The sequence below is a fragment of the Mixophyes fleayi genome, chromosome 9, assembly GCF_038048845.1.
Source record: "Mixophyes fleayi isolate aMixFle1 chromosome 9, aMixFle1.hap1, whole genome shotgun sequence".
Classification (NCBI taxonomy): Eukaryota; Metazoa; Chordata; class Amphibia; order Anura; family Limnodynastidae; genus Mixophyes; species Mixophyes fleayi.
The window spans coordinates 123,860,265-123,887,980 of record NC_134410.1 but is presented as its reverse complement, the minus strand read 5'-3'; the positions used below and the strand labels follow the sequence as shown (position 1 = coordinate 123,887,980).

At 42.0% G+C, this 27,716-nt stretch overlaps 1 protein-coding gene across 7 annotated transcripts in view; it reads left to right on the top strand.

The window, feature by feature from the left end:
• The window catches only part of ZNF618 (zinc finger protein 618), a 91,014-nt gene extending 63,908 nt beyond the window's left edge, over positions 1-27,106 (top strand). For 4 of the 7 annotated variants that reach the window (XM_075185500.1, XM_075185495.1, XM_075185496.1 and 1 more), the window contains 11 exons: positions 325-414; positions 6,679-6,756; positions 8,020-8,052; positions 9,072-9,161; positions 10,053-10,133; positions 10,781-10,858; positions 11,530-11,574; positions 15,310-15,393; positions 18,264-18,341; positions 18,809-18,910; positions 19,691-27,106. In XM_075185500.1, the coding sequence (XP_075041601.1) occupies positions 325-414; positions 6,679-6,756; positions 8,020-8,052; positions 9,072-9,161; positions 10,053-10,133; positions 10,781-10,858; positions 11,530-11,574; positions 15,310-15,393; positions 18,264-18,341; positions 18,809-18,910; positions 19,691-21,216 (2,285 nt within the window). In that variant the 3' untranslated portion in view covers positions 21,217-27,106. The remainder of the gene's footprint in view (positions 1-324; positions 415-6,678; positions 6,757-8,019; positions 8,053-9,071; positions 9,162-10,052; positions 10,134-10,780; positions 10,859-11,529; positions 11,575-15,309; positions 15,394-18,263; positions 18,342-18,808; positions 18,911-19,690) is intronic. The other 3 variants (XM_075185497.1, XM_075185498.1, XM_075185499.1) reach the window with 3 other exon arrangements.
• The last annotated feature ends 610 nt before the right edge of the window (positions 27,107-27,716 follow it).

The window sequence follows — 27,716 nt, the reverse complement described above, 5'->3', positions numbered from 1 at the left end:
AAGGTGCCGTTATCCAAAAAAGTGAGACTCTGGCAGCAGGAAGGAGGCTGAATATCTTGTAGACGCTGGGTCCCGGCTGTAGGGTCCCGATACGATTGCACAAATAAATATATATCAGGTCAACTGATGACTAATTACCTATATAACCTGACTTTAGATGGTATTTCTGTACAATGGTGCCATGAATCCCCAATATTGAATGCATGTCTCCCAGGGGCTGTACCCCGCAGTCCACCTATCGCACGTGCTGTGTGTCCGTCCTGCTTGTCGCTGTCCGCTCATTCATCTGACCGTGCTAGCATATACATATTTTCATTCTTGCAGACAATTTTCGCTACACGTGCGACGTCTGTGGCAAAAAGTACAAATATTACAGCTGTTTCCAAGAGCACAGAGACTTGCATGCAGTGGATGGTAAGTATCTACGTCTGTCAGAGGTAGGAGTCCTGCAGATAGGAGCCCCGGGGTCACCCCGCCATTTAATGTTATCACCCCCTTAACGTTTGTGGACTCATGTTTTAATCCCGTTACTGTGTATTGTGTGAATATTGCCAGGCGTTCATTAATTTACCACACAGAGGTGCTGTTGCCCATAGCAACCAATCGCAAACGAGCTAGTGCAAGTCGGTCTTACGAACGCTGGCATCTGATTGGTTGCTACTGGTAACATCACGTGTGCCCTTACAACAGTGTATCCCGTCGCCTGTGAACAGTGGCCGCAGTCTGTCAATTCACTAGCGACTTTACTGAGGCGCACGGCGGAGGCGGCCATATTGAGAGTCCAGCCTGGCGGCCATTTTGTCACTTAGTGCTACAGTGATGTCATTGATTGCTAGTGAAACGATAGGCCGTTCTCTCAAAATGGCTGCCTACGCTGCGGCGTAGGTGACGGGTACTCTGCAAATAAGCCTCAAAGATCTCTAATAACAGTTTATTATTGATTACGAATGTGATTCTGACTCCTCCCAGGCTGCACTTTTTGGCGGGGATATATTGGGATAAATTTGTATTTTATTTTATTATTATTTTTCTGGTAATGCTTAGTGCAGGGTGTGATAACAATCTGTCTCTAGAGCCTGTGTGCCTTTGGAGTTTCTAATCCTAATTGGTTTATACAAAGATCTCAATTCCTTCTGGTATTCTTAGAGTATTGTTCTCTTGGTGGTGGATTTGTTTCCATGAATCCAGCCCTCTCTGATTAGATGTTGTAGAGTTTAGTGACTTTTATATTGTTTAGATGCAATGCTCGGTGTTGTTACATACAGTGTGATACGGGCAGGATAAGCGGTCTCACAGCGCTCTGGTTCATTAGGATTTATATATATATATATATTTTTATTTTATTTTCCCTTTTCAAACCATTAGTAGCTGTGATATTTGTAATTATTAGGCAATATTAATCATGTCTACAGGTGCCCATACACACTTCAGTGTTGGTCCCACACTGCAGCATATTGGGGGGCTATAGATCCTGTCACATGACCACTGTCCGCCCGCGTGTGACGCCATCTATGTGTTCCTGAACCGATTCAAGTTCTCGGACGGATCTTGTCCAGTTTAGCTGCTCACCAGGCCGTCCGGTTAGGGGCCTAAGGCGGGGAACACAGCAATGGTACTATAGTGGGTGAATAAATAAATTAAATTGAGGGGGAGGACAACTCCTTACTAGTTTGGTTACATCCAGAATGATGTAGATTGGCCAATATGACAAACCTTGGACATAGGGAGAAACCAATCCAGGGATAGTCAGGACCTGGATCATTGCTAACCAGGAAACAATGCCTCTTTTATGGAGGAGGGGAATGGAGGCAGCAGGAAGCCACAGACTGAGAGTTATATAGTGGGAGGAGCAGGGTCTCCCAGCAGCACAGAGTATATCAGGAGATGACTGATGTGTTAGTGAGGACAGGGCTGCATGTGACAGGGGCAGTGACATGATGTGAGGAGGGGAATGGAGGCAGCAGGAAGCCACAGACTGAGAGTTATATAGTGGAAGGAGCAGAGTCCTCCGGCAGCACAGAGTATATCAGGAGATGAGTGATGTGTTAGTGAGGACAGGGCTGCATGTGACAGGGGCAGTGACATGATGAGAGGAGGGGAATGGAGGCAGCAGGAAGCCACAGACTGAGAGTTATATAGTGGAAGGAGCAGGGTCACCAGCAGCACAGAGTATATCAGGAGATGAGTGATGTGTTAGTGAGGACAGGGCTGCATGTGACAGGGGCAGAGACATGATGTGAGGAGGGGAATGGAGGCAGCAGGAAGCCACAGACTGAGAGTTATATAGTATGAGGAGCAGGGTCTCCCAGCAGCACAGAGCATATCAGGAGATGAGTGATGTTTATGGCTCATTTTCGGGAGAACATTGCAATAACTAATATATACTGCAATTAAGCCTTAGTTTAGGATTTACTAATAAATGCTTTTCATGCTACTCTTGTTGTTTATAGAATGTATACATAATGTTTGTCCATGTTCCATTGTTTTGCAAGCCATTGCTTTGTGTCTTTTTACTGTATTTTATATAATTTGCTGTTTTATGTAGTTTGCATCACAGCTAATGGCACTTCTCAGGAGGTTTTCTGGGGGCTCGTAGGTGTAAAACCACCTGGCCTGTGCTCCCCCTATCCTATCTGTAACCGTCTTCTACATACACTCTCTAGTAGGCTTGTACCTGTCCTGGCGCTCCTGCCATCTTCAGGGGCCGGCCATATTTACTCATCCGTCTACGGCGTCTGACACTCCAAGCTGCCGCCATCTTTAGTTTTGATCACAATAACTCTGCTGAATACAAACCCTACGACGTTAATGCTGTGACGCCGTGGAGGAAGCCGACCGTAGACGGATGGGTCTCATTATACCAGAGAGTGTATATAAAACACATTTACAGATAGAACAGGGGTTATATTTGCAAAGTAGGCCCTAGGGGTAGATGTATCAAACCTTCTAAAAAAAAAAAGGAAATATGTAAGTGTTGCCCTTAGCAACCATTCAGCTTCTAGCGAACATTCTAGAATGTACTAGATAAATGACAGCTAGAATCTGGTTGCTATGGGCAACACTTCCACTCTTCCATGTTTTAGAAGGTTTGGTAAATGTACTGCCTAGGGTCTATTTTGCAAAAAACCTTCAAAAATGACACCCAGACGGAGGTGAATTTATCCGTTTATTGCTCTGTGACCAGGTTTTCTCATAGAGCTTACATGTTGGTTATTACCGTATATAAAATGTCTTTAGATGGACGGCTCAGGATCCGTAGTGCAGCGTTCTGTGTTAGATCCTTTTGTGGTTTGCTGGTAGATGATTAGACCACGGCTGTTTATACAGCGGTGTCATTATAATGAATACGTTTGAGAGTTACTTTAAATAGGATCACTGTACAATGTATGTAATGTTCCGTACTGTATTCATTACTAACGTACACTGGCCTAACAATGCTGACACTTGGGGTGGTGGTCGGTAGCACTAACAAAGTGCATGAACTTATCATAAATGATCTAAGCTGCAAAGCTTGCACTTATTGCGCTAATGTTGGGCTGCGTTCCTTGTATCGCAGAAGGCTGCGTTATTCCTGTACATTCCCTAGCTATTCAAAGGACCTTTCCACCTTAAGATCACTATGTTAAGTATATTGCTTGATCTTTCTCCTCGCTGTTTATTTATATCAAATACTTAATAATTAATTATTTATTTTTTTCCAATCCCAGCGCAGAAAGGATCCAGGGAGATAATACAATGTATTTAGTGACTTGTTACAAGTTAATAAATAGTTTGCAATTATACACTATAGTCAACAGAAAACCATCTAATGAAATAAATTAGAACATTTCATTTTACACAGCATTTTAAAAAATAATGTACATTGTATATGATCGTTCTCCTTTAATCACAGCGGCCGCCCTAATTGTCGAATCAACATTTCAAATTTTTTTGCAATGTAATAAATAATAAAGAAAATTCTCTTCTGCCATCTTGTGGTTTCAAGTGGAACTGCACGTGGAAAGAATGTGGTGATGTCATACGGTTGGATTGTGTTCCTTCCCTTCCCCTCCAAGTGCTTATTAATCAGCTTGTTGTGCGCTAGATGTGGGTTTTTGTTCTCCGCTAGATAACAATAAGAGAATTCCTCGTACAGCAGGAAATGCTGCAATATATTTATATATTAAGTTACGCATTTTAATAAGATAAATTCCTAAAATGACTGGTATATACACATTTAATGAATAGGGATGAGATAAAATAATTGAAACCAGAAAATCTTGTGAATGGGAAGTTCAGGTGGGCGGAGATTTGACCACCCCATTATCAGATTCAAGATAAAAACCCGCCCTCTTAGGAGTGAAGGTCTCCTGACCCTTAGAGGTGTTGGAAGACCCACTACATTGGAGGATCTCAGGAGCAAAGGTCAGTTATGTTTTCTGATTCAACTTCTGTTACCTAATAATACCCAAAACTAAAGGATTATTTTTGGTTTGGAATTTTCTCTAAGTGTAACTCTAATTTCAAGTGTATTTAACTGTCCAGCCACCCCAAATAAAAATTGTTTTTTAGGAGGTTGGAGTTGCATCTTGTAGATGACAGAATCCTAATGAAGCTTGCAGTCCCCTAGGTAACAGAAGTGCTTTGTATAATTTGATAGTCAGGAGCATGACCGATGATGGCCCAACACCTTTGGAAGGGGATCTCTATTGTGCTGAGTTTTATTTCAGATTTCTTCTGTACTGGTCACTTATAGACAGGATAAAAATTTAGGCAGCAGGAATTTGGGAATTAAAAGTTAGTGACCCACACAAACCTCCTGAGGAGTGAGGCTGTACACATCATATACACTGCCCACACATCCTGTATATTATACACTGCCCACACGTCCTGTATATTATACACAGCCCACACGTCCTGTATATTATACACTGCCCACACGTCCTGTATATTATACACTACCCACACGTCCTGTAAATTATACACAGCCCACACGTCCTGTATATTATACACTGCCCACACGTCCTGTATATTATACACTGCCCACACGTCCTGTATATTATACACTGCCCACACGTCCTGTATATTATACACTGCCCACACGTCCTGTATATTATACACTACCCACACGTCCTGTATATTATACACAGCCCACACGTCCTGTATATTATACACTGCCCACACGTCCTGTATATTATACACAGCCCACACGTCCTGTATATTATACACTGCCCACACGTCCTGTATATTATACACAGCCCACACGTCCTGTATATTATATACAGCCCACACGTCCTGTATATTATACACTGCCCACACGTCCTGTATATTATACACTGCCCACACGTCCTGTATATTATACACTGCCCACGCGTCCTGTATATTATACACTGCCCACGCGTCCGGTATATTATACACTGCCCACGCGTCCGGTATATTATACACTGCCCACGCGTCCGGTATATTATACACAGCCCACATGTCCTGTATATTATACACAGCCCACACGTCCTGTATATTATACACTGCCCACACGTCCTGTATATTATACACTGCCCACACGTCCTGTATATTATACACAGCCCACACGTCCTGTATATTATACACTGCCCACACGTCTGGTATATTATACACTGCCCACACGTCCTGTATATTATACACATCCCACACGTCCTGTATATTATACACTGCCCACACGTCCTGTATATTATACACAGCCCACACGTCCTGTATATTATACACTGCCCACACGTCCTGTATATTATACACAGCCCACATGTCCTGTATATTATACACAGCCCACACGTCCTGTATATTATACACTGCCCACACGTCCTGTATATTATACACAGCCCACACGTCCTGTATATTATACACAGCCCACACGTCCTGTATATTATACACAGCCCACACGTCCTGTATATTATACACAGCCCACACGTCCTGTATATTATACACAGCCCACATGTCCTGTATATTATACACAGCCCACACGTCCTGTATATTATACACTGCCCACACGTCCTGTATATTATACACAGCCCACATGTCCTGTATATTATACACAGCCCACACGTCCTGTATATTATACACTGCCCACACGTCCGGTATATTATACACTGCCCACACGTCCTGTATATTATACACAAGGATTGTCTAAAATCTCTTCAGGAAAGTGCTTCATCTGAACCCCCCATTAAACTCTACAGATGAGATTAATCGCCTGAAACTCAAATGAGAAGATTAATTTTCTGCATTGAGCGACTGATGGCACAGTACGTAGGAAAATAATTATTTGCAAACTGAACGACCTCTGCTAATAATCACCCGGTGACCTTACGTGCCGTACGGCTTCCAGACACTGGACCGAATGGCCATCAACCAGGTACAGGGCGAGATCTAAGAACGATAGACCAGTCGGGATTGTCCTTGTGATGACCTGGACTTGGCCTAGTCCCCGCAGCCTGGGAGGGTCAGACTTCCTATCGTACCAGTATAGAGATTTACCCCGTTGTTATTGTTGTTGATGTCGTTGTTTAGAATCACTTTGTCTTTTACGTTTTTTTTGTTTTCAATTTATTCATTTTTGTCATATTTATTTTCCCTGCAGAACATATATGTGACACGTTTCTTTCTTTTTTTTTTTTTTTCTTTTATTATTTTACTGTTGTTGTTTTGTTTTTGTTTTTTTTCCTTTAGACACCTATATCCATATGATGGTAACGTCAGGGGACGTGAAAGAAGAGGACCTAGAGCCATTTGTCAAACTCGGTCCAAGTACGAACCGCAGAAGTGCGATTTTCTCCGGAATATCTCGCGCTATCCACCGTCATTCATATATTTTACTTTTTTCTTGATATATTTTTTTTCTTTTTTTAAGTATATTTCTTTATCCCACCCTGCTTTTTAGGAAGGTGAAATTAGTTCCAGTGCGTCCAGTTGTTTTTTGGGGGAGGGGGGTGATTGGCACCTCGCGGGCTATTCTGTGTTCTCCAGGCCCTCTGGTGTCTTCTAAATATTTGAGTTTATTGAGTAACGTTTGAGGTTTTTTATATTATTTTAGCAGTCTGCTGCTTTGACTGATGAACGCTATTGTGGTTGTTGATGGTGAAAGGTGTATCTACCACCAGATGGCTTTAACGTACTGTCTTATACAGACCTTCCCTCGGTTTTTGAACACGATAGAATATATATTCTTGGCATTGGGTACCATTGTATCGTTAGAGCAGCTCTGTGCCGTGTCCAAAGGCAGCAAACCTAAACAGCTCTGTCTGGTGATAGAAAGATGAGGATAGAAAGCACAGAGGAGACCTGAGTAAAAAGAACATTGCTTTAGAAAAGTTGCATGAAGGTGGATATCTTTTTTTGTCCTTGAGGTAGCTCAATAGCAGGAAAATTTCCACATTTTTATCGGGCCACCAATAAATTGATTTTAAGCTTAATATGAACTTAGAATATTCCATGTAGCGTCCACATTTCGTACTACGCCCATGCAGTATGTAGCTTATATAGTGGGTGTGTGACTTCATAGGGGGTAAAGTCTGTCCTGTGAAAGGTGTTTACGGGGCCCCATTGTGGACGTTCTGGTGAACTGCATATATGTTTTATGAAGCTGCTGGTGCGCTATAGATCTCCTGTCTTACTGTGAGACGCGTTGGCCATTATAACTTTGCAGTAGAAGTGTTATCTGTGCAATTGTGTTAATAGTAAAAAAAAATCAGATAAACACGAACAACAATGAAATGCCACAAACACCAAGCGCAGCTCCTGATTGGTTTATGATGGTGACGCAATTCCGCTCGCCCCCAAGTGGACTTTCAGAACGATTATGGAGCAGATGAGAACTGAGCTCATTCCGTCAGATTTAAACTGTGTCCTTTGTTTGCCCGTCCTAAGGCCTATAAAATGAGATGTGTTTATTTCGATAAATTTGCAGCGAAAACATTTTTTTTTTTTCGTTTTTTCCAATGAAAATAACATTATAAAATAGTTGTAGATATTTTCCAAACACTTTCATCAGTCTTCTATTTGTCCCCGTAGCCCACAGCAACTACAGACGAATAAAACCGCTCGGTACGATTCTGGGTTTGACAGATTTTGGTTGGTTAACGGGGGAGAAGGGTCTCAACTTACAAACCAAATCCTAGGACGTTGCTGATCGGGAAATATAATCGGTGAAAATGATTAAAAAAACAGAAACATTGCACAGAAAAATCCTAAAAATACAGCAAATTTACGGGATAAGCTTATTGTACAAGGGGGAGATTCGATTAAGCGCGATGTCTCTGTGGAATAGTCCAAGTAGACGCATCGCCTCGATGTTCTGAAAGAGATCTCCTCTCAATTTTCTCACGTCCCATAGATCTGCGCAAAAAAATGAGCGACGATTTCTTACCGTTAATGGCGGGATATATGCAGATCCGAACATGGAGGCGATGGTCGTTCTGAATTGAATCTCCCCTCAAATGTTCCGTTTCTGTCTTAGACATCCGTAGGAAACAAAAATTTGAGAATTGATTTAACCTGAAAATGAAGACTAGCCCTTTAAACGTCGGGAATTTAATTCATCTCTCATAGCAACCAATCAGATACTTTCTTTAATTAGTGTCATTTTCACTAGTCGGATCAAAGCTGATTGCTGGTGGCTTTTGGTGTCAACACAGCTAATTATTATAGATGGATAATAATGCACCTCCTTGCTATAAATTATAAGGATATTAGTAGTCAGTCCTGCGGTCGTATTAAGGCTCACAACAACAGCCTGAGAGCTTTTATAAAGGTCACAGACAGCCAGGGGGGCTTCTAATATCTGTAATAATTTATAGAAACGGGCGCATTGATCCTTAATCAAAAGTGTTTCTGATGAGCACTGAATTATGGACTTCAGAACGCACCAGCCATTAGCGTTGACCTCCGGACTGGCGGTCTGTGCGGAGATAATTTACGGCTTCTACATATAAACATCACTTGTGTATTCTATCACCGTTCAGGGGAAGCAGGATCCCCGATATAAGGGAATCTCTATATAAGGGTCAGCCGGTACAAGACATGACATTGGGTGATGCGGAATTATCTCTTCTTTGCTTCTATAGAAACCGGCAATTATATGTGTGAATTCTGCGGCAAGCAGTACAAATATTACACTCCGTACCAGGAACACGTAGCTCTGCACACTCCTATCAGTGAGTATAATTGCTAACCCCGTTCTCCCCTGACAGAGGCTGGCGCTGTGCGAGGCGCGGTCACCATTATTGATGGGTTTGCTTCAACTTCTATCGCTGAGTTTGTTTGTCCACTTGACTTTCACCGTCTGTAATCCCAGCTTGTAAGGACGTATTAACAGCCAGGTCACCAAAACCTCAATTTTCATCTAAGAAACGTGACGTTTTATAGACTTTGTTCATTGTTAATCTAATTTACGTCCGTCTGTTATTTGGCAAAAGTGACTTAATAAGGACGGCACAGAACACAGCCATAGCTGGCCTGGTGCCGTACGTTTTATTTTTTAAATGGACAAAAGAGTTCAACTAACTTACGCGGATCTCTGGGGGGGAAACACGATTGGTAGACTCAGCGCGACGACGCTTTATGGTAAAATAGTTGAGAACTTTATTCCAAGAATATAAACATTTATTAGTAGAAATAAACCACCACCAAGTGTTCTTTCATCATTGCAGAAATCACAGGGTTACAGCGGCCGAAACTCATTCCATAAACACGTTGGTTAGTCCTTTAAAGGCTGTTGTCACCTACGCACCGTGGAGGCGGCCATTTTGTGGAGCTCCTGAGGTACTGAGTAAGCGAGTGTCAACTAGCGCTCAGTCTTTCTGTTCACGGCGACATCTGTGAGGCATTGACAATACGGTGCCTCATTGGCGTCACTGTTTTCCGGTGAATGGTGGAATCAGGCCGCAGAATGGCCGCCTAAGGGGACAGACCCACTTACACTTAAATATTAGATGATGGACAGTAACATGAACCGGTGTTTCATCCCGTCGGTGTCTCACAACAAACACTCTTTTCCGTGTATTGATTAAGCGGCTGACGCTTCTCTTCTGTTTTCTCTTCGCTAGAAAGCGCGTTCAGCCAAGACGTGGAAGCGAAACCGCCCAACAACTATGAGGAAGCCAACAGCAATTCTCAGCATTCGAGCGGTGAGTCGTCCATTTTTTCTCTGCTAAACTAACGCACCAGGAAGACTGAACGGTACACTGTATTGTTATGGTTCCTGCGGCGGCAGACATGATGGGAGACTGTATTTATCGCTACAGCCCACAGCCAAACCATTACACGTGGCAGTGACCCTCCTAATATCTGGCACAGTGGTTAGCATTGCTAACTCATAGCGCTGGGGCCATGGGTTCGATTCCAACCAGGACCCTCTCTGAGTGGAGTTTTGTATGTTCTCCACGTTTCTTTGCCTGGGTTTCCTCCGGGTGCTCTGGTTTCCTGCCGGTAGGTTAATTGGCTTCTGACAAAAAAAGTGACCCATATGGGGTGTGTTAGGGAATTTAGACTGTAAGCTCCAATCGGATGTGAGCGACTACACAGGAGAGCAACTGAGCCGCGTCCAAGATGGCTGCCTCAACGGGCTCATAATGTAAAGTGCATCGAGTCCTATGAGATAAGCGCTATATAAATAAAAAAATATATATTATTAGTAATGTAATATGAGAGAGTGAGAGATGATATGTATTAGTCTCATTCTTTTACAAATGTTTTTCTCTAGAATTGGGTCAGGAGAAGGATTTGACATGTTCTAAGATCACGTATGACAAGACTAACACCGTTATTTTTGCAGTCGGCTCTAGTCGGACACCCGCCGGGATGTCTGACATGGTGGGAGGAGGCGGAGGCAGCATGACCAGTTGGCAAAAGGGTGAGTCCTGACGAAATCTGCTCCATGTACGCAGGTATATTGGCTCATATTAAGGAGGATCATACCACGATCCACCACAAGGTGGTGCTATACCGATAGAGTATGAAGTTACATTGTCCCATTAATGCTGCATTGTGGAATAGCCGAAAAATAGGGACACTGACAGAGAGAATAATCTACAGATGGGGTTTACTCGCTATTCTACAAATGTTCCGTACCACATAGAATTTCTACCACATAGAATTTATATTTCTCTGAATATTCCACTTTAACACCATCCTGCCCGATTGTACCTTACATCGTTCCTGATTGGAAAATCGGGACAAATTATCCCATGCCCCCAAAATGCCCAACACTCGTCCAGACCCACCTAGCCCACACCAACTTTCTCAGAAGGCCGTGCCCACCCGCCCTCAGAAATTGGGAATGTTTCTCAAAAATCAGGACTATTGGGATTTATTCTCGCATGGTAAAATTAACTGGCATCCATAGATTGTACCAGAAAATTTGCCACCGAGTTCATAAGGGACATGATTGCCATTGTTTTAGAGTGTAAGCTCCTAAGGACTATTGTGTGTTGTTTTATATCCTATTGTACTTGATTATTTACATGTTAGACTCCTTGTTATTACATAATAACTTGACCACAGTGTTAATATTTATCATTTCAGAAGCTACCAGCCCCATGATCTCCAGTCCGTTCCCGCTCATGGGAGGTTTGTACCTAGATTCCGTTCCGAGATCCAACAGTCCACGTGCTCCTACTTGCGTGTAACATGTATGACAAGGGGTTCTCACCTGGCGTTTACATGGCTGTGCTCTAGATTAGTAAAGCATCAATGGTTAGTCCATATCGTCCAGACAGGGCTTTATATTACGTTGTCCGGGGTTTTATAATAGTTGAGCGGAGGCCATTGCACAGTGAATATATATTATCACATGTGTAAGCTGTACTAAGAGCCACAGTAATACCTTTATAGAGGCTAAGGAAAGTCATGTTACATCAGCTTGTTATATACAGATAAATACTAATAGAAATAATGATAGGGTAAACGTGTCTTTAACAGGCACCTAGGGGTATATTTACTAAACTGCGGGTTTGAAAAAGTGGAGGTGTTGCCTATAGCAACCAATCAGATTCTAGCTGTCATTTTGTAGAATGTACTAAATAAATGATAACTAGAATTTGATTGGTTGCTATAGGCAACATCTCCACTCTTTCAAACCCACAGTTTAGTGAATATAGCCCAAAGCACGTACCAGGTTAATAGCTGCACAGCTGTGGGGTTTATCGTAGTTTCAGATAATTCGGTCTTGATAACAGCGTAGGGTAATAAAACTTTATTGTCATCTGTTTTAAGTTAATAATAATCTAACCTGCGGGTGCCAAAAATAAATATTCCAACCATTGTACTCAGACCTTAGGGTTGGCGAGAGTAACAAAGAGCAATGGAGAAAGTCACATGTCCGGTCCGGAATGCATTGGAGAATTTCCAAATTACTACATACGTTGAGTTCTGGCTTCTGTCTGTGATTGAAGCTAAACTTGCAGAGGGACACATGGAAGCCACAAATTAATGTCACCTGAAGGTGCACGGCCAAAAGACCTGCCCAGGTGTTGTCTGTTCTGATCAATCAATATAAGATTTGATCAGACAGACCGGGAAATCGGGTCAGTATAGGATAATTATTAGTCCGTACGAGGTCGTCAGCTGAACTTCATATTATATTATTCTGCAATGACTGAAGACCTGCGACAAAATTGCTGCAGTTTTATGCAGAAAGCTCCCAGGGGATCCACTGACAGAGGCAGACAGACCGGGGAATCTAATTGTTCTTAATCTGCTGTCAGTGTTGCAAGTTTGTACAAAGATATTTTACCATCGTGGGGGACCACACGCTTGTAACTCATGAATTCACCGGGGGTACACCATAAAGATGGTTGTAATCTGTGGCCTGATTCATTAAGGATCTTAAATTAAGAAGTATCTTATTTAAGTCTCCTGGAAAAACCATGTTACAATGCAAGGGGTGCAAACTAGTTTTCTGTTTTGCACATAAGTTAAATACTGACTGTTTTTTCATGTAGAACACAAATATCAACTTTAAATTTCAGCGTACAAATACGCTATCAAGTATTTGTGTGTGACATGAAAAAACAGTCAGCATTTAACTTATGTGCAAAACAGAAAACTAGTTTGCACCCCTTGCATTGTAACATGGTTTTTCCAGGAGACTTAAATAAGATACTTCTTAATTTAAGATCCTTAATGAATCAGGCCCCTGATCCGTAACTAAATCTCAGGGATCTCCGTAAAGTCTTCCTTCGCCTGCTTCCCATTACCTTGTTTAAATTAGAATTGCTCAAATCGGCTAAGAATTCCGTCCGAATTCGGCCAACAAAGAAGCTTTATTACCAGTAAGCGGAGGGGTCGAAAGCAGAGGAAGCTTTGACATGAGGGAATTACCCTGTGGAGTATTTTTATTGATACAAGCATGGTGAACGTTTGCTAGACTTGGGGGTATATTTACTAAACTGCGGGTTTGAAAAAGTGGAGATGTTGCCTATAGCAGCCAATCAGATTCTAGCTGTCATTTTGCAGAATGTACTAAGTAAATGACAGCTGGAATCTGATTGGCTGCTATAGGAAACATCTCCACTTTTTCAAACCTGCAGTTTAGTAAATCTAGCCCTTTGTCTTTCTGTGTGATGGCAGAGGCACTTTACAGATCAAAGGGCAACTTTGTGTCCTTGCAAAGCATCATTTTACCGGGCTTACAATATACAAAGGATGGGAATGTATCAATTAATTCCTCTAATAATATTGGTATAAATAGTGACATTACAATGTAATTTTTTCAGCGTTTATTAGGAAACGTGTGTTATAAACAAAGATACACCACCTATTGTGAATTATTATGCACATCGGAGGTTTTCCTGGATGTATTTCTGCATTTGGCCCTCTATTAAGATCACAGAACGGGCCAATGACTTTTAATGTCCGTAAACCTTACAGTAGGAAGCGTCGTTTCTCATATATTTTATATAAAACTTTGCCTTATTGTGACGGATCTGGGTGAAGTTTTCCATTTGAAGACTTAATTTGCTATCGATTTAGCTTAGATGGTAAAGCCAGTCCTTTTTACCGCTGTAAAAATAGCTTGTCTCTCCTTATCCCATGTTATTTGAACACAGAATTTGTTGTTCCTCTTTCCCAGGTATTTCCCCCTGTGACCACATTGCTTGTGCTCTGGCTTAACAACCTAACGCCCGTAAATTATATTTGGTAGAGACTGCTAAGGCCATTCTGGATGAAGAGTGCCTCCCAAATGAGCCACAGATCACGTAGCTTAATGATCGGCTCTGTCGGCCAGATCACGCCGTGTGTTTAATGTACGGCAGAGCTTCTGTTTCATGTGTAATACAGAAAGTAAATATTGCTCGGGTAAAAAAAAAAAACCCCAGCTTCCCAAAGGCGCCTGTATATCAGATATAACAGGAACAAAAACACCAGTCGGGGGTTAATGTGCAATCTTCTTTGTTGTGAATAGCAATCAACAACAAAATCAACAAGATTCTCAGTGCGCTGAGACAAATAACTAGAACAACAAATTAGTCGCAGTAAAATAGCAAAGTTAAACTCGGTGATAATGCATAGAAGAACATGGGCAAACTGTGGGGGGTTCCCTAGTGCCTGGAAACCCCCTCCATGCCTGGGGCACTGCATAAATGAGGCGGCTAGACCCTGTCCCACTTCACACGGCTCTGCTTGAAAAGGGACCTAACAGTAGTGCACGCAGCATTGCCCATGTTTATTATGGGGATAGGAAGAGTTGGAGAGCAGCCAAGCACTGTCTAAAATTATAGCCACGACCCCCATGCATGCTGGTCACGCCCACTGGCGGCGTGGTGTGGAAACCCCCCTCTACAAATCCTGCGTTTGCCCCTGGAGAAATAGTCCAAAGCAGCATAAGCAAAAGGAATAAATGGTTATGTGACTAGTCCTCGAGTTCAATAAAACGAACCAATAGTTCCACACTAGGAACAGCAGCAAAAAGCTGGCCACCGATTGGTGTCGGCTGGCTTCTCGAACTTGCGTTTTGTTTTTATTCTTTTTTTATTTACCCATCAGCTTTATGATACTGTTTTGTTGATTTTGTTGCTGATTGCTATTCACAACAAAGATGATTTCACATTAACGCCTTGGGAAGCTGGGGGATTTTTACCCCGAGCAAAATTTACTTTCTGTTTCCAATCTGGAGGGTTTGGGGAACCCCCCTCCTGTCATTCTCCCCTCTGTTTTGGCAGCCGCCTCACACTCCGTCTGGGTAAAGCGCAGATTTACTTGCAATCCTTCGATTCCGCTCATGCGTAATACACTTTATTACATTTGTTGTCCTACACGAAGGTCAAATAGTCACCATCAAATTATCTCTGTTTGATGTTTAAGGCAAGGGGTGGAAGAAAAAAATTAAAAGGAAGGAGGTGGCGAATAACAAGACTGTGAAAGAAGAGAAAACTTGTAAAGCAGAAGGTAGGTTTAATGTAGGAGAAGCGAATCACTTGTAACCGGTGTTCCCTGTGGGAGAGAAAAAAATATATATATCATCGATAGACCTGTTGTAAAACTATCTTTCGACCGACCTTGTATAAAGAAATATTAACAATGTTTATGAAACAGGGATATGTTACGTGTGAACTTGTGTTGGAGGTTGGATTCTATACTATAGATATGATAATAGAACAGGTCATTGAACTCACGGGAGTCTCTCAAGGTTTGTGGTTCCACTGGGGGAATGAGGGCAGTTTAAAGTCCCGTTGTGCCACACACAAATAACACAAACGCATATTTGTAATGACTGCGTTTTTCCAGCCTAGCTGTGGTAGAACGTATAGCAGAATGGAATTAATGCATTTGCACCATTTTGGCCTAAATTATTTAGCAACCTGTAACAAAAGCAGGGTAACCATATAGCCTTGGTCTAATGTATCTTAAATGAATGCAAGGCCACGGTATAGTTTATCCAAGGGCATGATATGAGTCCACAAAATTAATGCAAGGCTCTTGTGTTGTCCCGGCCAAACTTTATTTCATTGCTTCCACTTTGCCTTCTTCAAAAACACAAAGTCCATATCTGTTTCAAAACCTCATAGTCTAATGACCCAAAATTCCGACCAGCTCACCAGGGATAGTCCCAATAAATCAATAAACAATATCTATGTATTTATTGCAATTAGGTCCGTGCTTAATCACTTAGTTTGTCTCTTGGGTCGTCGGCCGATTTAACGCCACATGGGACTGAGTCCCAGCTTCCGTATCAATCGCGGCTTCGTTGCGGCCCGTTAGTTCACGCTGCTGTATAGGACCAGGCGTCAGACCTTGGCTGCGTTCCTGCAGCGTGTCGCCCCCTTTTCGGGTTACAGATGTAGTTTATGCAGCCGTGTAACTGGATTTGTACATGTGCGTGTAAACAATTTAGCATGCATGGTTCTGGGAAGGTCTTACCTGCAATGTAGGTTTTATCTGCCATCAGACTTGTATCTCAAGGCTGTTTATTTAATTAAGTTGTCAGTTGCTGATTGCTTAGCTGACACCCTGTGATTAGCAGATAAAATCAGCCTGCGAGATAACACGGAGAAGCCAAATAAGATTGCATCACTTTGCACAATTTCCACATAAAATCTTTGTTCCTTCTCCTGCTAGTTACTTTTGCAAACATAATTCCTTCCCTGTATCTAACAGCTGGTTAGATACACTCTAGTAGAGTGTATTTGGCATTCCCTGCGTATTTTGTGCATGCAGTGTGCAGGATATATAGAGTCCTTAGCTCCCAGTGGAGCAGACACAAAAGCCATTGTCTGGCTGCCAGACACAGACACAGTCAGTCTGCTATGTAGCAGTGAAAACAGAGCTCATAGAGGCGTGCCAAAGCTTCTCTGCTCATTACATCACGTGACTGTGGTTGCCGTGGTAGTCACATAACAATGTGGAAAATCTGCAGAATTATCAAGCGTTATTAGTGGTTTGAAAAAACAAAGCAAGGGAAACGGGTAATTACCAATTCTTATAACCTGTCGCAGAGATTTATGTATAATTTTTTTCAAGGGGTTACTGTCAAATCAATTAATTTTCAAGTTTAATTCTAATAAAAGTCATTCCTACAGAAACAGTTACAGATGGAGTACAGGTTATTGTGGTCAGCTGTACACTATGGCTCTTATTTGTAATTATCCTGAATGTCCTGTGTGTGACTCACAACTAATTAGCAAAGGGCATCTGCTTTCTGGAAATGCTTCCAGTTTTAAAATGTTTTCTCCGTCACTTTGGCACGGTTAGGTAAAGCTTGTCAATCCGAGTTTCCGACGATAAGAGTGAGAGATGATTAATGGGCTTTGTAATAGAACCTCACCAATATGGGTGGACAGAGAAATGTTCCTTCACTTCATATAACGTGGATGTGCTCAATCCAGGAATCTCAGGATATTACACATATATATATATATATATATATATATATATATATATATATATATATATATGGTAGAAGTGACCGTTGTCTGACTCTTTAACAGAAATGGACAGTTCTATAGATATTTTTTGTTAATTGCTCTATATTTAAAAGTTTTTAAGTATTGGCAAGATAAAGGCTTGCCTTGTTTCTCCCTGTGATTACGCTACCTATATATGTGGCAGTTTGATCATCGGAGACCATATTGGCCCCAGATTGTCGTCTGTGTCGGCTCCAAATAGCCGTCAGCGCAGAGATTGATCAGATATCATCTGTCTGTTAAGAGGGACAAGTAACACCTCTGGTATATCTTCGAACACATCCCTAGTCATAACCTCTGATATATCTCTAAACACTCTTCAGGCTTGGTGTACATACACGTGATGGAAAAAACACTAGAAAAATTGTAACAAAGACGGAAGCTAAAAATGATTGACGATCAATAATACTCATAAAATATTTCAGTTAACGTTTCATGACTGTGCCCTCCAAACGTAGGATATATACAGTTGCTTAGGGAAAGATATATTTTTTTTCCCCGTTATTTATTTTTTAATTACACAATCGATATTTGAAGTAAGTAGAGTTTTGATAGTGCCCAGTTTGCAAAGCTTCAGACATTTAAATGATGCTGGACTGCATCACGTCACCCTCTTTTTATAGAGACGGCCCGTTCCAACCCTACATCTAGGTTTTAAAGAGTCTCCATGATGTCTGTGACATCCCGGAGTCTTCTACTTTTATTTTTTGTAGAGAAAAATGGGTGTTTCAAGGGGTATTCCCACACGTTGACAAACGAAAGGATGGTGACTCCCAAGACCCGATTCTTTTGACGTATATAAGTAGATTGCATTGTGAGAACTCTTTTTGAAACCCCCAAATTGTTTTCTCACAGAGCCGTACACTTGTGGGGCATGCGGGATTCAGTTCCAGTTTTACAACAATCTCCTGGAGCACATGCAGTCCCATGCTGGTGAGAATACTTGCCAATTCATTTGTCATTTGCTTGTAAATAACAAAAAAAATAAAAAATATATATATATTTTTTTAATCTAGACTTGTCATGAGAGGCTTGTAGGAAGAGTATTGTATCGGGCTGCAATTTAGCTCCACGATTTTATTCTGGTATATTCTTATTTGGTAACTCGGTTGAAACCTGAGACCGAGATCGGTAAAACCATCAGTATGGCTAAACAGAGACTTTCCGAGTGCCTGGCTTGTGCAAAGACTGGTCCATGGACCTGTCCGACCCACGTGCTTTTCTCCTCATTAATCGGGTGTGCTTGTATAGGTCCATATCTATTGTGGTCTCTCCATGCTTTAACTAACCAGTACGTGTCCATTAGGAATCTTGTGTGATGTCTCTGTCACTACGAACATCATCCTTGGTCTTCACCGTCTTCTCACGGGTTCCAATTCTCTCTCGTTTTTCTCCTTTAGCGGACAATGAGAACAACATCGCCACCAACCAATCCAGGCCGCCGCCGCCGCCCGCTGAGGAAGACTGGAAGTCCCAACCCCAAAGAAATAACGGCAACAACAGTACGTATGTGATGTGGGATATTAAGGTCCACCCGTTGCGTACGCAACACGGTAGGCAGCTGTTTTGTGGGCCAATGTCACTTGTTCTTAGTAAATTAATGGCTTCATTCTGGCGGATATTCGTTTGGCTCATTAAATGACCACTTCCACAAGGCGTAGGTTGGCAGGGGGCCTAGGTTTCTTTGTATATGATACGTGGTCTGGACTGTTTGAGAAGAGAAGTTCATGGTTTGGTGCTGTGTCCGTGTCTTTCATTGTGTCAATATCTTGGGTTGTCTACGAACCATTCTACCGAGTCTTTGCTCGTGGGCCCACAACTGGTAGCATTCCCTATTAACGTCTGATGACGATCGTCCACTACGGACGGACAATCCAGATTACCGATGGACATGATCTGAAATCAGGTGTGGCCATTGCCCAACCCCATTCATTGGACCCCATGAATCGATATGTTCTTATTTGTGACTGGCCAAATTTGGAAGGGGATTTTGTTCCTTTAGAGCTGGCTTGGCCGACCTGTGGCTCACCAGAATGCCCTACCACCTATTGACTGGCTATATACTGGCAAAGCGTACTGAGGCTTGTAGTTTCTCAACACCCGGAGAGCCACAAGTTGGCCAGGCCCAATAGGGATCTGTCCATGCATGGGGGTACCATTCATACAAAATTCATAGTAAATTGTTCCAACCCGTTTAGGCAAGTAATGTTGACCGATCCCATTGAAGGAGTCTTTAGGTATCGAAACGTTGTCTTATATTTGTCTTATTTGTGTTATTTTAGCAGCAGCAACGTCATCTGCAGCCCCGGTGCCAAGCGTCAACAACTCTATCCCCGAGAAGGAGCGCCAGCACATTGCGGAACGGCTGCTGAGGGTGATGTGCGCCGATCTTGGAGCCCTGAGCGTGGTCAACGGGAAGGACTTCCTCAAGCTGGCACAGACCCTGGTAGACACTGGAGCTCGTTACGGGGCTTTTTCGGTCAATGAAATCCTGGGCAACATGAACACGCTGGCTCTGAAACATTTACCGCGAATGTACAACCAAGTGAAAGTCAAGGTGACGTGCGCCTTAGGGAGCAACGTCTGCTTGGGGATCGGGGTCACGTGTCACTCCCAAAGCGTGGGCCCGGACGCCTGTTACATACTGACGGCATATCAGGCTGAAGGGAATCGGATAAAACGCTACGTGCTGGGGATTAAAGACATGGACAGTAGAGACAGTGGAGAGTTCATCCACCAGTGGGTACAGAATGTCCTCTCGGAGTTCGTCATGTCGGAGATTAGGACAGTTTATGTCACCGACTGCAAAGTCAACTCTTCCGCCTTCTCCAAGGTCGGGACCTGCCTACGTTGTTCTGCTTGCTCCTTGAACGCTGTGGTACAAAGCGTACTCAACAAACGCACCTTGCAGGCTCGTAGCATGCACGAGGTCATAGAACTTTTGAATGTCACGGAGGAGCTGGCTGGATCCTCCGGCATCGCTAGAGAGACTTTCGGTTCCTTGGAAGAAAGCTGCCCTCCTCCCTGCTGGAACTCCGTGACGGACTCTCTCTTGCTTGTTCACGAGCGGTACGAGCAGATCTGTGAATTCTACAGCCGGGCAAAAAAGTTGAACATTATCCAGAACCTAAATAAACATCTACTGAGTAATTTAGCTGCCATACTGGCTCCTGTGAAGCAAGCGGTCATCGATCTCAGCAACGAGCGGAAGCCCACCCTACAGCTCGTTCTTCCCACCTACGTCAAGTTGGAGAAGCTCTTCACCTCGAAGGCCAACGACGCCGGGATTATCAGCAAGCTCTGCCACCTCTTTCTCGAAGCTTTGAAGGAGAACTTTAAGGTCGAGTCCGCACACAAAGTGGCCATGATTTTGGACCCTCAACAGAAACTGCGCCCGGTTCCACCTTACCAACACGAGGAAATCATCGGCAAGGTCTGCGAGTTAATTAACGAGGTCCGAGATGGGGTGGAAGAAGTAGAGTTTGAGACTCCAACCAAAAAACCTAGACAATCCGTAGAGACGACCAAAGTTCAGGAAGAGGACCGGTTGGGCAAAAACGAAGTCTACGACTATTTGCAGGAGCCCCTCTTTCAAGTGACCCCCGACCTTTTCCAATACTGGTCGTCCGTTACCCAAAAACACACCAAACTCTCGAAACTCGCTTTCTGGCTGCTGGCGGTCCCGGCCGTTGGCGCTCGGAGCGAATGTGTAAATATATGCGAACAGACATTGCTTATTAAACGGCGGAGACTTCTAAGCCCGGAAGACATGAATAAGATCATGTTTCTGAAGTCGAATATGCTTTAAAAAAAAAAAAAAAAATTTGAAGCCGGGGTAAAACACTTATTTTAAATAAAACACTGTTCCAAAAATATAAAAGTGAATGACAAAGGAATTCATGCTGAAAACACTGTGGACCTCAAGAAAAAAAAAAAGGAGACGCTAAGAACCAATTTCCTTTTATTTTATTTTTTACTTCTAACTAGAGAGACGCAGAATGAGAATTGTTCCTGGACTAGTAATGAGTGATGGCTCAACGGCGCAACGGCGTCTGTTTGTTAACGCTACGGGCAGCCGACCTCCAAAGTCACTTGACGATTCATTTCTACATTTCTCGAAATAATCCGATTTTTGTCTACATATAAGAAGTATTTATTTTCAGGGTACTGGCAGGGCCTTATGACGTAAAGTGTATGTGACAAGGCGACCGATAAAATCACAAAAAAATTTACCATTTTATCTGGGAAAGAAAAACAAAACAAGGGAACAAATTGGAGCTTTTAAATAATGAAGAACTTAAATAGTGTCACTAATCTCCATTCCCTATTTTGTTTAGTTGTTTGAAGAATCTTTTAGGAATAAGAGTAGTTATATTCTAACAGAAAGTTACTCCCCCCCCTCTCTCTCGAATTGTACTTTGGGAAGGGGGGGAAGATGTCTTTTTGTTTGTTTTTTAATTTTTAAGGTCTGTTCTCTAAACTACTGTATTCTATCTGCTGTTATAACCCATGTTTATTGGTTCACTGTTTAATTTGTTTTTTTTGTTGTTTTTTTTCCTGAACATAAAGCTGTATTTTTTAACTTATAAACAGTCTGGAATGTAAGTGTTGAAAAATAACAAGCAAAAAGATATTGAATGTACACGCGGCTTCTGGCGCAAAACGACGTCCTGGCTGCAACTGTAGCGCGATTGTCTCTGCAATGCCGCGGGTCAGGCACTGACGGGGGCGCGGCGCCCCCTGCTGACGGGAGGTATACCGTAGCGTGGTTGACGGAGTGAATGGAAGAGCTTCTAAACGGTTTGGAATTCTGTGCGTTTAACGTTTTGCATAATAATTTAATATAGATCGAAGTCCTGTGGGGTTGGAGGTAATTGATACGTTTGAGGTCTAACCACCAATGGAAAGACGGAATGATCAGATTCCGGCAGCATATTTGGTATTGTTAATGGGAAATAAACAATAAATGGAGTAATTGCCGTTTAAAAGGCAGGAAACTGTCACTGAAAATACCTAGAGACATTGACCCCCCAATTATAATATATATGGGATAAATTATCCCCTAATCTAATATATCAGGAGTCAACAAGTTATTCCATAAACACTCAAAGGTGTATACTGGTGATTATAACGCTGACATGGCTTCTAATATCTGTACAATTGGAACATTATATTAACAGAAGTAATAAAGCACTCAGATTGACACATATATACACTGCCACAGACACACTTTTTTAGACAGGATGTACTGTGTGCGTTTTTATATGAAGCACCCCTGAAAGATGAATATAATAGTCTGCACACTTGTTGGTTGGTCTAATTGAAAGAGAATAGTTGAACTCGGGGAGGTGGAGAAGAACGTGACAACGATTCCATAACCGTTATTAGGGACTGTTTGTTTCCTTCTGAGAGATTAAGAACGTAGGCCACTTGTATTTCTTTACTAGGCTAACAAACCAGGGGGTATAAGATATAGCCACATATTAAGCAGACTTTGATGAAGTGTGTAGAGGATAGAAATATTGCCTTATTGGGTACATGTAGAGAAAACTGCAGGGATGTTGCAGATCCTGAAACGCGTTGTGTTACTGCAGCAAAGGATCTTATCATGCCCAGATTTGTGGAAAGAATCCTTAGGCTCCGGCTAAGGTGGCAAGACTGTGTCCCAAATGCCTAGTAAGTTTATAGGCTCAGCATTGGGACATCCAACACAACGGCTGCCCGACCTCCATGTCCGTTATGGTTATATGGCCGTAACAAACCTTTTTGCACAGTTAGAGTAACGGCGGAGGAGTCTGGCTTTTATTACCCTCAGAAGAAGTTACAGCACTGGAAAAATAGACGAAAATAATAGGTGCCATCTCTAATGTATTCAGGTTTCCCTATCCTTCAGTCTCTAACCGCCTCAAATCCATATCTCTGGCTCCTCCGGCGTTCACCAGACACGTTAAGCCCTAATCGTTGTTGCGTCAAACCGATAAACAGTGTAACTGGCAGGAAGGTGCAATCGTCTAGATGAGGGCGCATTAACGTTCGTATTTCATAGTGTGAAACGCTGCTGGGTATAAATCTCCTTGTACAGTAGAATGGAATCCTAGAGCGTTGGCGACTTTTAAGCACCATGACTGCATGGCTAGATGCTTGATTTTATACACCTCTGGCAACGGGTCTGATTGAAACACCTCAATTCAGTAATTAACTGTTGTATCCAAATACTTTTGTCCATATAGTGTATATATTTTTAGAACCCGAAGGGAGTAAAAATATTTACTAATAACCTGGCGCAGGATAGGCGTAAGAGAAGTTTGCACGGAAAGTGTGTGGAGCGCTTCCCGAGGTGTCTGAGCCGCTGATTGACCTTTAGACCGTGTTAGAAGACCCAGTCAGAGATTTAAAAAGAACCTGTCACGTTTTCGATCATGCTTTGCATAGCCCCCAGTGCAGTAATATGAAAAAAATTAGCTTGTGATAGAGAACATAGAAGTTTGAATACAGGACGCACTTCTGGTTTCTCTCTCACGAACCGAGTATAGAAAAACTGATTTGAAAACTAGAAAAACTTTTAAAAAAAACAACTTATGGTGCACTAGGATCTGTGCAAAACAAATGTTCTCTTAAACATGACGGTATCTCTGTAAGCGCCTAGCAAATCGCAGAGTACTTGGGGCGCCATAACTAGTCACTTGCGCGGTTATTTGTGTTTGGTTACGGTTGATGTTTTGTTTGCTGTGGTTAGATCCTGCCGGTGGGTGAGTGCTATGGTTAACCTGATTGCTGCAGACTCCCTCCGGTCCGTATATGTTCAATTTGAGCTAAATACTTTTCTCCGATCTTCAGTGTTTTAAAATATCCAATTAAAACATATCTCACTGACTGGTAACTCATCGCAACCGGTTCATTTTGGTCCGATCGGTTACACTAATACTTGATTGCTAACGGTTACTGTACTATTAACTTTTAGATTATTTTGTGTAGTCCGACTGTCCTTAAATGTTACTTTTTTTTCTTTTTCTTTTTATAAGCATACTTTAGCCAAATTTTAGCGTTCTGTGAAAATATACTTTTCATGTTCTAACCAAAGCTTCGGAGGAGTAGGTTTAACCAAAGGGTACGGGGGAGGCTCTTCTAAAAGAAATACAACTAGGAACAGAATTTAGCTGTGATGATCGTTTCTGCAAAAATGATATTTACCTCACCGTTCGTTATAGTGATTGACTTTTATATCTCCAATGACCCGCTGGGATATTGATTCACCCCTACAAAAGAGCCGCTTCTGCTGTGTGTGTGAGGGAACAATTACTGTAGACCGCACTGTAATACTGCTATGCTACCAGTTGGGGGTGCCAAAAAAAACAAATTCTGTTACCAACTAGGACTTCTTGTGAATCTTGGAAGTTTTAGCATGAAAACCCAACAAATCCGTTAGATCTGTTTGAAATACACTTACAAATAACCAACATGCAGTGACCTATAGATCTATCTATGTGTTTGTTTACATCAAAGACTCCGGAATAAGTTCATGGTTGTTTTAAGGCTTCCCACCTTCCTGTGCTTTGCGTTTGACACTTTTGCGTAATCTTTGCATTATCCGTTTCACGCGTGAGAATCGACCCACTGTAAATATTTAGCTTCTATGGAGAACTTTTCACTTGTGTTTCTGATCCTGAGATAAACACTCCATTGTTCGGTAAAACGCGTCGGAGCCCAACTCAATAACCAGACCGGACCTTCCACTGCCAGCGAGCGACTATTGACTTAGCACTGTGTTCTGACGAACCCCCCTTCCTAGTCGGAAATATTAAAACATTAAAAAGGTGGAAAGAACGATGGGAATAAATATGTTTATTTTTTTACTTTTGTGGTGGAATTGCTTCCGAAGCTCATGTTTGAAATAAAATGTCTGGAGACATTGGAGCGTTTTTGGGTGAATTCCTGTGTAAATAGGCAGTAACAAGGCAATATCACATGACCCTCCTTCTGCGTGTCTCTCAACCATCGTTCGGACAAAAAAAAAAAAATCGGACCACCTTCTTCACACAATAGATTTTCTAGGCTGGGTTTTCTACAGGTATTAATGAATATTTTTCTTAATCCTTTTGAGTTTCGTGTTTAATATTTCTTAATACCGGTAGTGTGTTCATTTCTACTTTTTTAGTAACACAGTATTTTTCTAAAAAACATGTACTGTATGTTTAGAGCAAAAACACTTCTCAAACTTCCTGTTCGAAACAGAGTCGTTGATATTCTGTTGGTGCAGATCGAGAATCTCACAAACGAGCAATACTGCACTACTGTTAGTTTAATTACTTTATTTTTTTTCGTAATTTCTACTAAACCGTACAACCGTAAGGTGTCATTGGGGGAGGAAATTTCTTTTAAGGAGGGAGGGGGGGGGGGGGGGGTATACACGCATTTAGGATGAGGTTATATTAATATCAAAAGCAACCGTTCAAAGTTTTCAAAAAATCCTTTTAAAGTGCACAATTTCGTTCACAACTTTAAAATGACTGCCCTAGGACCAATCAAAAGTCAGTGTCCATGATTGTGGCTTCCGATTGGTCCTCCGGCTCCCCCCTACCACAGTTCGTTTCCGCCGGAGCTGTCCGGAACAGGGAGCCCCCTGCAAAATCGTCCGCGTGATGCTGCCCCTGGGGCTTTGCGCAAGGGGAGGAGTCAATTCGCTCCAGAGGGCAATTCAGCTTGAAGCTAAAGGGATATTAAAATTGCCCATTAGCTTCATTGTAGAAAATATATATATATTTTTTATTTAAGTTACCATTGCTACTTAAGAGATGCATCATTTTATTACAATTATTTTCTGCACAAAACCCCCCAAAAATTGGAGGATATCAATGTATAATGTCTAAACCACAAATTGATATTGATGTTTATTTTTTTAAATTAAATTTCAGGAAACACAAACGTATTTTGATTTTCATCTTCTACCTAAAGATGAAACTGTTTTTTTGCAGTGGTGTTTTATCCTTAGCTTGGGTACCCTGACCTTCTCCCAACTGGACTATCCAGATATGTGTCGTGGATTTTACACTTTAATCCAGAGTACACAACGCACTGCAATAAATTCTGCTCCACCTGCACAGACCCTCTTGGAAATGTCTGTTGAAGTTTACGTGAACATGAAATTCCTCCTCCCCCTTTGGTTGCACATTTAGCGGTTTCAAGACGAGATCAAATTTAGGGCTCATTCACAGCCACGTGTTTACAAAGGAACGCACAAAAACCTCATGCTTTGGTTTTGTTGTTTATGTATGTGTGTGTTCACTTGGGGACACCCAACGTCAAGGTGCGAATGAGCCTTTAGTTTGCTTTTTTGTTTTTATTTTTTTAAGGTTAAACTGTTTGTTTTTAAACTACACGGACATTTGACAAAATTATATATGAAAAATTCTATAAATATATATACACAAACTAAACAGTTGCTGCTGTTTTAGCAGTTTTATTGCTGTCGAAAAATGAAAAAATTTCTTGTATAGGTTCCAAAGCAACGCGTGGCTGTTCTGTAGGAAGGACGTTGAATAGACAAATCTTACTACTTCTTAATGCAACAATATTTTCTGATAACTGATGCCGAGATAGAAGACATATTGTAACTGTGAGAATGACCCAGTTGCTCGATGACTTTGTCTGTGTTGTATTTATGGTTTTACAATAAAACTCAATTTAGAAAAAAAAATAAATCTATTTTCGTGCACTTTTTTTGAATGTGTTTGAAGAGTTCTGTGGATATTTAATGTGACTTGTGTTGCAGATTGAAACTGGATTTTGTCGTTGGGATGTTCAAGGTCGTAATCAATCACAATGTGCCGGTTAGAATGTGCAGATGACTTGGCACAGTGGTTAGAATGTGCAAATGGCTTTGGGTAGAATTGATAGGAGGATAAGATTTTGTGCAGAATGGTTAGGATGAGCAGGTGGCCTTGTGCAATGTGGTTAGAATGTGCAGGTAACAATGCACAAATGCATTTATAAAGACTATTTAGAATGTGTAGAATCTTTAGAATGTGCTGGTACCGTTGCAGAGATGTCTGTGTGCAGAAGGGTTAGTGCAGCCACTTGGGTTACAAATGACATGTAGATTGAGCTCTAATATTAGAAAAACACCATTTAGGACATGGAAAATACTAACCTTGGACGAAAAGTGGATGTGTAGTACAGGGCAGGACACAACCCCTTACCCCCAGAGGGGCCGCAGCTATAAAATATAGTGATATTCAGGGGGAGATATGACAAAAACCAGCAGGCTGTGTGGTGAGGACAAGTGGGGGGGGGGGGGGGGGGGGGAGGATA